The 10,135-nt window shown below is 45.3% G+C and overlaps 1 protein-coding gene across 2 annotated transcripts in view; it reads right to left on the reverse strand.

Moving 5' to 3' along the window:
• Window positions 1-8,065, reverse strand: part of AKAP8L (A-kinase anchoring protein 8 like) — a 29,206-nt gene extending 21,141 nt beyond the window's left edge. The window contains exons 1-2 of one of the 2 annotated variants that reach the window (XM_059063222.2): window positions 7,949-8,065; window positions 690-764 (exon numbers count right to left, since the gene is read on the reverse strand). In XM_059063222.2, the coding sequence (XP_058919205.1) occupies window positions 690-764; window positions 7,949-7,961 (88 nt within the window). In that variant the 5' untranslated portion in view covers window positions 7,962-8,065. The remainder of the gene's footprint in view (window positions 1-689; window positions 765-7,948) is intronic. The other variant, XM_059063223.2, reaches the window with a different exon arrangement.
• Between the last annotated feature and the right edge of the window lie 2,070 nt (window positions 8,066-10,135).

A 10,135-nucleotide genomic window follows, 5' to 3' on the forward strand; every position in this document is an offset into this window, starting at 1 on the left:
AACCAAGGCAAAATACTTTAAAGAGGGCTCCTTCTTGACAGACAACTAGGGTCACAGATCACAGGACAGCTTTACTGGCAGTTCTGGGCTGCTAAAGGACACCAACAGACCACCTATGGATCCTGTCAGGTGGATACTTCTGAATTAGAGATTTAGTGTGTCTGTCCAGAGTTGAGAAATCAATGAGAAACCTTCTCTCAACCCTGTGTGTGAGGAGCCTGCTGGCCTGACTGTGTCTCTAAAGGCCTGCTAGATTCAGACAGGCAGCCTCACCCACACTGGAGTCTCATGCACCACCCTGGGGCTAAGTTAGTGCCTTGGTTTCTGCTCAGACCAATCCTTTGGACTTTCATTGGCCGTTCTCCTTCCCAGACCCTCAAGGGGATTTTCTGAAGCCAGATCTTTGTCACAGACCACAGGTACTTCTAACAAAATGTCAAAGGGTCAAAGGAACAAATCTTTTACAGCCCCAAGAACTCCAGCTTGCTCAATAACAGACATCTTTCCCATAATTCCCCAAAGGGAAGCACTGGCTATTTTAAGAGCCCACCATACCATTTCACACAAGTTTGCCTTTGGAAAAGACAGTGTGACAGCAAAGTTAAAGGCAACTAATAAAACACCAGATTGCTCTGCCACTAGAAGAAGGCAGAGCACGCACCCTCCAATTCCCAGGGGCCCACACTTACCATAATCACAGGTGGGCTGAGCACTTGTGTCTGAGTATGTAGAATGCAAAGTGGTTTCAGATCCCTGGACAAAGCCTAAACAGAGGTACAGTGTGGTTAATTTCCCCAAACAAGTTGCATGAAAATGACCTAAGACTACCTTTCAGTGGAGACTGGCTGGCAGACCCTCCCATCACTGGAAAGCCACCAAAACCTCTAGCTTCTGAACACTTTAATTACACTTCCAGAACATATTAACCAATGGAAAGGCAGGCTATAGGCTATGTTTAACTTGCTATGCCAGAATTGGATAAACACTTTTAAACCTTCAAACTAGTATCCTGTTTTGATAAATGGGTACACAAATTATTCAGTTGAATGAGGAAAATATTTATATCAAATCACTGAAAGGTAAGCTCCAAGTCAAAAAACAATGGGGGGTTAGTTTTGAACAATGTTAAGGTAAATAATACCTCTTCCATTCCCCCAAATCTGAAGCCTAAACGGCTTTGTATTTTTTAGTTTTCCTATAAAAAAATGTGTGTATTACAATTACCTCTCAAAGGTAATTGTAATTTCAATTGCATTGGGGTTAGCATGTTGACGTGGAATAAGTATTATAGATTATACATATAATTTCTTATCTTCTCAACTCTCATACTATTTCTCAATTTAAAATGAATTAGGGGGCTTCCCTGGTGGCGCAGTGGTTGGGAATCCGCCTGCCGAAGCAGGGGACGCGGGTTCGTGCCCCGGTCTGGGAGGATCCCACATGCCGCGGAGCGGCTGGGCCCATGAGCCATGGCCGCTGAGCCTGCACGTCTGGAGCCTGCGCTCCGCAAAGGGAGAGGCCACAACAATGAGAGGCCCGCATACAAAAATAAATAAATAAATAAATAAATAAAATGAATTAGTACCAGGTAAGGAAAATCTGAACCTCTACCAGAAACTACTGCTCTCAAATGCTGATTACAACAGATTATGATGAATCCTAACACTATCTTTAAAACTGCACGTTTAAAACATTTTTTAAATGATTTACACTTAGCACTGAAATTATGACAGAAACCATAAGGGGTAATATTTGCCTGTTCCCATCAGCGCCAACTCACGACCTAAAAATTAAAGCCAGCACCTCCAGTAGCTTATTTACAACAAAAGCACACACAAAGTACCTTTCCCTGGGTAGGCATTCACATATTTGTTGACACTCTTTCATGTTCATTTCTTTTCTTTTTTCTTTTTTGGTATAATACTGAATGTTTATTCAAGACTAGTATGTAAAACATTTACAAATAGTCCCGTGGAGGACTCAAATACTTTAAATTTAGGATGTGGATTTAACAGTGCATAAGGGGAAAGGTATATCAACTATGTATCTGCAACTTAATGTGAAAGAGAATTTTACTTTAGCAAATACTTTCTTTACATTGAGAAGAATGTCCTTAAACATATCTTCTTTAATTTTAGTATACTCAGAGTAGGGAAAAAACAAGGTCTTTTTATTTATTTTGCAGTACGCGGGCCTCTCACTGTTGTGGCCTCTCCCGTTGCGGAACACAGGCTCCGGATGCACAGGCTCAGCGGCCATGGCTCACGGGCCTAGCGGCTCCGCGGCATGTGGGATCTTCCCGGACCGGGGCACGAACCGTGTCCCCTGCATTGGCAGGCGGACTCTCAACTACTGTGCCACCAGGGAAGCCCAACAAGGTCTTTTTATACAGGTCTTTTTACAGGTCTCAAGAATTAAATAAAATTGACTCCATAGATCATGGTTAAGAAACACAGGGTAAAGAATGGTTTCAAAATACTTATATTTTTGTTTTCAATTAAATTCCCCCAAATTGATTTTCTTTAACAATAAACAGTCTTTATTCCACTTGATAACATTTTTCATGTTAAGCAACATTATATGCTTGTCCTCTTTAAACATTTAAAACAATTAGGACATAGAGGCATTATCTAAAGTTTCAAACTGATAGAGAAGTCAGTTTACACACCTTCATCTTATGATTAGTGAATGAAACAAGGTACAGTCTGCTGTGAATGAGAAAAAGTACTCTTACAGCAATAAAGTAGCCCTCCCTCGTTACCATTACTTTAATTCCACCACACAGAAGGCAAAGAAAACAATTCCAATACTTCAGTATCTGCTAAGGATGATCTATGGCCCTTGGAGTATATGTATGTGTGGACACCCCACCCACAAACATCGACGTAAATATATATAGCTGTATGTATTTAATCAATACAACTGGAAATATCACATACAACCATGAAAAAATACAATAAAAGCAATAAATGAAAAACACTAAGTGAATAAAAGTTAACATAAGCCACAGGAGATTTCAGAAAAGGGACAGTCCCATGGATAAGAGATTAAGACTTCAAGGTGAAAGTGAGATTTGTTCTGAACCCTTAAGGACAACTATAACTGTGAAAACCTGGGAGATGAAGGTAGGATATTCCAGCATCAGAACTGTGAATTAAGATTTTTAAAGATGCATGCTCACCAAAGCATTTCAGTAAAACAAAAATGGGAGATCACAGTGAAAGGGGGAAAAGAGGACTCTATGGAGGAGACCTTATATGCCTTTAAATTTGAACTCGATTCTGGAATTACCAATGAACGATTAATGGAATTTTAAACAAAGAAGTGATATGATCAAAGCAGCCCCTTCAGGTCAAAAGGCAGGTATGCATGCAATATTGGACAAGGAAGAGGCTGAAGGCAGTAAGTCATAATCAAAATGGTTTGGGAGAAAGTGAGGGGGGGGGAAGGAAGGTCCAATAGGGAGGGGATATGTGTATGTGCATGGCTGATTCACTTCACAGTGCAGCAGAAACCAACACATCATGTTCATTTCTTAAGAGCATAGCAACAAAGATGACAGCAACAGCAGCCAACAACTTAACAAGTGTTCCCACTGCAGGGAGCTAAGAGCTTTATCTGCATTACTTCATTTCATCCTCACCACAGCCAACAAAAGGGACAGGGCCAAGACCCTTACCCTGCAATTCCAAAAAGGTCTGAAAACCAAGTGTTCTCCTCAAATGTGGTGTGAACACTCATTTTGGGGCAAAACTGACCTGTGAGGACATTTTTTTATCTTTCTTCATTTAATTACAAGGTGCTGCCCCAGACCCCAGTGCAGGTGCTGTGGAATGTCCTCTCAAGCTAGAATTCCAAAACACACCCAGCTCCAAGGGTTTCAAATAAGGATCAGTGGATCCACTTTATCTTTACTTCCCAGAGGAGAGAAATGAGACAGGGCATTGGGGAATGAGAGCCAGTGAGAGAAGTATACAAATCCAACATTTTTTACCTTCCCTAATTAAAGAGGGAACACTGGAATAGATTCCCTCCAGGGACCCAAGACCTTCCTGAGATACCTAAATCTTAACCCTTGATAATCAATAATTGTACACAAGAAACGCTGAAAGCATTCTAAAGATGGTTGACCTGTGGGGAAGGCTCACAGGGTAAAAAGTACCTTACACGGGCCTTTTCCACTGTTTGCTCAACTAGCTTCTGGAAACCTGTCTGTTCAGCAATAGTGCCACTGACAAAATGGCTCCAGACTTGAGGTAATGTGGTTGGTATGCAGCTGCAACTGGAACCTACCACAAGCTAACAGAAATACATACTGGAACCCAGTACACGAAAGCCACGGAGCAAAAGATCTATGTATATTCAGGGGAGAGGGGGCCTGATTGTTCCCTGGGAGAAAGGAAAGACAATCCATCAAACCTTCAGAGCTCAATGGCAAACTGCTCTAGTTCTGTCCTCCCCACATTAATATTCTTTTCCACAATACTGTCTCCAGGGCAGGACCTTCCTTAGCCAGTTATGCTCCAATTATGAACAAATTCTCATCTGGCTGAGATATTGTTCTCTTCTTAGTTCAATTTACCAGCTTGATAAGCTCTGAGTAAAAAAATAAAATAAGCTCTGAGTGAAAAAATAAAATTAAATAAGCAAGTTTTTGGTCATATAAAGTGAAAGGTCAGACCATGGATTTATAACTCTGTATCACAGCCCCTCCCTCTTTGCCGGCCTCTCTGACATCTTTTTTGCTCAAAAATACACAAAGCTTCTTAGTTTTATTCTTTTCCTTCTTTTTTTTAGAAGGGGATTCTTTGAAGAAATGATATTAAGTGACAAAAATTACAGGACAATTGGAACTGGGTTAGGTTGCCCCCAACCTTTACCATTTGGTGATAACCAGCCTCCAAGATGGCCTCCAATGATTCTTGCCTCCAGACATTATGTTGTCTCTTCCCAAACTAATAGAGATAGCCAGTGTAACCAAAAAGATATTGCAAAAATGAGTGAGTGTGACTTCTGAGACTTCCACCTTGCTCTCTCTTAGATCATTCACTCTGGGGGAAATTAGCCAGCATAGAGTGAGTACCCTCTAGTAAGCCTGTGGAGAGGTCCAGATGGTATAGGAACCAACAGCCAGCACAAACCTGTCAGCCACATGCGTTTGAGTCACCTTCAGCCTGAGTCAAGCCTTCAGATGATTACAGTCCCAACTAACATCCAAGATGTAACCTCATGAGAAATCCCAAGCCAGAACCATCCAGCTAAACCACCTGTGCATTCCTAACACACAGAAAATATGTGAGGTGATAAATGTTCCTATAAAAAGATTGGTAGCGCATTTCAGACCTTTGTTTGAAGACCTGATTCTGGATTTTTGTCCTGTTTTTCCACTGCTCCAATCTCCCCCCCTCAGTGCTAGAGATGGAGCATTCTTTCTCAAGTACACATAAAGAAACTAGGTTCAAAAAATGGACAAGTTGGGCTTCCCTGGTGGCGCAGTGGTTGAGAGTCCTCCTGCCGATGCAGGGGACGCGGGTTCGTGCCCCGGCCGGGAGGATCCCACATGCCGCGGAGCGGCTGGGCCCGTGAGCCATGGCTTTGAGTCTGCGCGTCTGGAGCCTCCGGAGCCTGTGCTCCGCAACGGGAGAGGCCACAACAGTGAGAGGCCCGCGTACCACAAAAAATAATAATAATAAATAAATAAATAAATGACTAGAATTTAAAAAAAAAAAAAAAAATGGACAAGTTATCAAAAAGATAAATTAATTTAATCACCTTCTATGCTTACTAATAATGGTAACATTTGTTTCAAGGCCTCCAGAAGTTCTCCTTACATGCAAACAGTTGTCTGAAATGTGACATAAAATGCCTCTGACTTTATTCATTTGTTTATTTATTTATTTTTGGCTGCACTGATAGGCATGTAGGGTCTTAGTTCCCTAATCCGGGACTGAACCCATGCCCCCTGCAGTGCAAGCATGGAGTCTTAACCACTGGACCGCCAGGGAAGTCCCTACATGCCTCTGACTTCGGTGGTCTGCTTCTTAAAAGGGAAAGACTCACATTATAAAGCTACTGTGGTTTTCAGTTAATCAAGATCAAGAAAAACTAATCATTACCTCATTACCTTGGCTACCTCAGTGCCCACTCAAACCCAGAATTACAGCCTATAAGATGTGGAGCTGAAATTCAGAATTGGCCATTTGTGACCTCTCTAAACTCAGTTTCCTTGTCTACAAAAAACAAATGGTCCATTATTAAGCTACCCTACAGCCCCCCACCATTTATCCCTGGTTTCTTCAGCAATCCTGCCCCTGATAACCACAGAACTGTCTTCCAGTTCTCAATAAGATTTGGTGAAAAGGATCAAATCTCAATTCCAGATATGTCAGTAACAACTCTACTGACTTTCCTCCTGAACCAGGAAGGATACACAAAGGCTAGGGCAGGGTTGCTCAACCCTGGCACTACTGATGTTTGGGGCCAGATAATTCTTTCCGGTGGAGCCATCCTGTGCACTGTAGGATGTTTAGCAGCATTCCTGGTCTCTATCCACTAGACGCACTAGTAGCACTCCCACCCCAAGAAGTGAAAACCAAAAATGCCTCCGAACATTGCCAGTGTCCCCTGGAGGGCAAAATTGCCCCCGGTTGAGAACCACTGGGCTAAGGGATGGTTCCTTTAAAAACTGGAGTTCTTGCCAAGCTCCTGACCTGGAGGGCTAACACTACCTTCTTGTCTAGGCCAACATAAAGCAGCCTATAGAGCAGCCCCAGAGGCTCAGGTTCCAGTCCTAAAAACATTCCAAATAGAATGCAGGTTACCCAGCAACCACACACACTCATGCCTGTAATACCCCTATTACAAGGGAGGCTCTTGGCTGAGAAGCCTCATCGGTTATTCCCAAGGCAAACCCAGGCAGCCTTTGAATTCATCCAGGGATGATCTGCAATCACCCAAGCATATCCTATGGCCCCTTCTCTAATCTCATCATCCCCCCTCTCCCCTTAGCTCAAGTCCCACTGATCTCCTTGGCTGATCTTTTAACAAGTCAGGCAGTTCCTGCCACTGCGTCTTTATGTCGAGGGCCCCCTGATATCCTTAACTCCCTCATTCCATTCAGGTCTCCTTAACTCCCTCATTCCATTCAGGTCTCTGCTCAAATGTCTCCTCTTCAGAGGTCCCCAACCGTCCCATGTAATACAACGACCCCCCTCAAGGTACTGACCACCCCACGATACACACTATGTTTGCCAATTATGGTCTGCCCTTCTCTATAAAACGCTTGAGGAGCTCTTGTCAGTATTGCAGTGTCTATTCAACCCCGACACGATGAATTTGACAGGTGTGGAATGAGTCGACGTGGAAGCTAGCCATTCCCCACAAGGCTCAGGCTCAATCCCTAAGGACGCGAGATTCCCACTCAGCCCAAACGCTTCGTATATTGATTTACTCATCCCCCCCCGGGCCTGGCGCCTCTCCCAGCCTGAGGCAGATAAAAGCGGGGGATGGATGGTACGGGCAGCTGCGGCATCTGCACGGGAACTGCGCGGGGAACAGTATGGCAATGGCGACCGGAGCCGAGTCAGCAGACTGATCTGAAGGGCCGAGGCCTGAGAAAGGGCGACGTGAGGCGTCGAGGACCCAGGGGGCTGGGCCAGGGACAGAAGAGAGAACTCAGGCGCCGAGGCTAAGGCCCACGGACACAGACGACAGAAGCCAAGACTTCTGGCGCCCGGGAGCCGGGATCCAAGGTTGCCAGCACAGAGAACTGAGACGCCTAGGCGTGAGGGGCGCGAAACTGAGGCGACGGGCCTGCGGCGCCATTTTGTGACCGCAAAGAGGGCAGTGTCCAAGCCCCGGGGGAAGCATGGACGAGCCTGGCGGGGCTCTGGTACATCCCTGTCCCTCCCCACCGGGACCCGACCCCACACCACCCTGCCAGGCCCACCTGTATAGCTCATGGCAGTAGCGACTGCACCCGAAGACCCAAACAGCTGCTCCACGCGTCAGAGGCCGCGAAAGCGGCGACAATCCCCCGGGCTCCTTCTACACACAACTGAGCCCCGCCTCCCGACCGCATTGGCTCGCTCCGGACCCTGGCTTCACGCCTGTTGGATAGCCCCGCTGTCCATCTCGAAGTGTCCTTATGCCAGTGGCTGAAGGTTCTGTCAATCTCGTTAGAGCCCCGCCCTACTCCCGCCTCCCGTTATCCCGAGACCACGGTGATTGGCTCAGAGGAGACAGCCTGGAGGTGGAATCCTGTGGAGTTCGAAGGGGCGGGGCTGTGCGCTACGGAACGATCTGAGGCCCAAGAGCAGCCAGGCTGGAGAAGGGCCTGTGCCCTAGAGGCCGGCAGGAGGGAGCCGGATCTAACGGCACACCTCCAATCCCGGATCTGCCATGGGGGTGCTGTGCCAACCTACGCTCTTTCCTAACTTCTCTGGCCTTAAGCTCGAAAACGAATACGGGAAAACCATGTTGGAATGAAAATTAAAAAAACTAAGCGCCAAACAAGATACTGGGCACACGTTCAAATACGTGCGATAACGTATGCAAATAATTCAGTCCGGTGCCAGGTGCTCTAAAGAAATGTTACATTTTGTTATCCACGGTTACATAATGATAACAAGTATATAGCATGTTTATATTATGTACTTAATAACTATATTTGTATTATCATTTCAAATGCCCCCTCATATCTGTAAGTTTTTTTTTTAAACTCCCTCTTAAAAGATGAGAAAACTGAGCTTGGAATTCATGACTTGCTCAGGGTCCTTGACACTTAAGTGTCAAAGCTGGAACTACTCCTCTAAACCCCTCTCGGTTTCTTCTGGACTTCAGAGATCCTGCACTAAGTAGCCCAGCCAGGCTCCAACTCTGTCCTCAGCACCCTCACTGGGATGTGTGGAATACACCGTCAGAGACATTTCATAACTTCTGAGAGATGACAGAGCTGCAGACGCTGAAAATCATACTCAATCGTGCTTGTGAAAATTCAAGCTGTATGACTTTTACATTTTTGTGTGTGTGTTACTTATACTGCTACTGGGACTTCCCTGGTGGTCCAGTAGTTACGACTCCGTGCTCCCAATGTAGAGGGCACGGGTTCGATCCCTGGTCAAGGAATTAAGTTCCCGCATGCTAAGATCCTGCATGTCACACCACATGGCCAAAATTTTTTTTAAACGTAAAAAAGAAAAGTATGCTGCTGCTCACTTTTTTTTTTTTTTTTTTTTTGCGGTATGCGGGCCTCTCACTGTTGTGGCCTCTCCCGTTGCGGAGCACAGGCTCCGGACGCACAGGCCTAGCAGCCATGGCTCACGGGCGTAGTTGCTCCGCGGCATGTGGGATCTTCCCGGACCAGGGCACGAACCCGTGACTCCTGCATCGGCAGGCGGATTCTCAACCACTGCGCCACCAGGGAAGCCCCTGCTCACTTTTTGATATTAAGCAATTGCCCATTTCTTTAGTTTAACGATGTCACTTTTTAGACTCCATATCCTTCAGAGAAATATGCTGAAACATTAAGATATTAATTGATCTGATGACCAGGATGTGCTTCACCGTAATTCACATGGAGGAAAGAGGGCATGGAGGGCTTATAGCTGAAGAGATTGGTCACGAGTTTGTAACTGATGAGTAGATGATGGTTCATTTTACTATTCCACTTTAGTGTGGTTAGAATTCTCCATGATAAAATGTTTTAACAACTCCTCCAAAAATGGGCCTCATGCAGAATTTGCTGCCACATGGGACAAGGTTCATGATGCACTGATAAACTCCATATATGAAGTACATAAAGCTCTGATTAATGTGCACTCCAGTTGTGGGGCTCATTTCAGTGTCACCCTCAGGGATGCCTGCCTGCCCTCCAAACTAAGGCAGGGCCCCAGGACATCTCTCCTGGATCCCATAGCTTCCCTCACCGCATGTACCAAAGCCATATTTTACCCTCATTTGCCAACTTCATTAACATCCAATGCTCCGCCTCTGAGAGAGGCAGTAAAATTGCTTACGTAAAGGGGTGTGCTCACAAGTGTTAGTAAAAGATCCCTTTGTGGCAATTGTATTCAACCCTTTCAAGGACTGACATAGGTATCATGACACAACTGTGGGTGGGGAAGGGCCTCCCACT

This window comes from Kogia breviceps, chromosome 4 (genome assembly GCF_026419965.1).
Source record: "Kogia breviceps isolate mKogBre1 chromosome 4, mKogBre1 haplotype 1, whole genome shotgun sequence".
NCBI classification, from domain to species: domain Eukaryota; kingdom Metazoa; phylum Chordata; class Mammalia; order Artiodactyla; family Physeteridae; genus Kogia; species Kogia breviceps.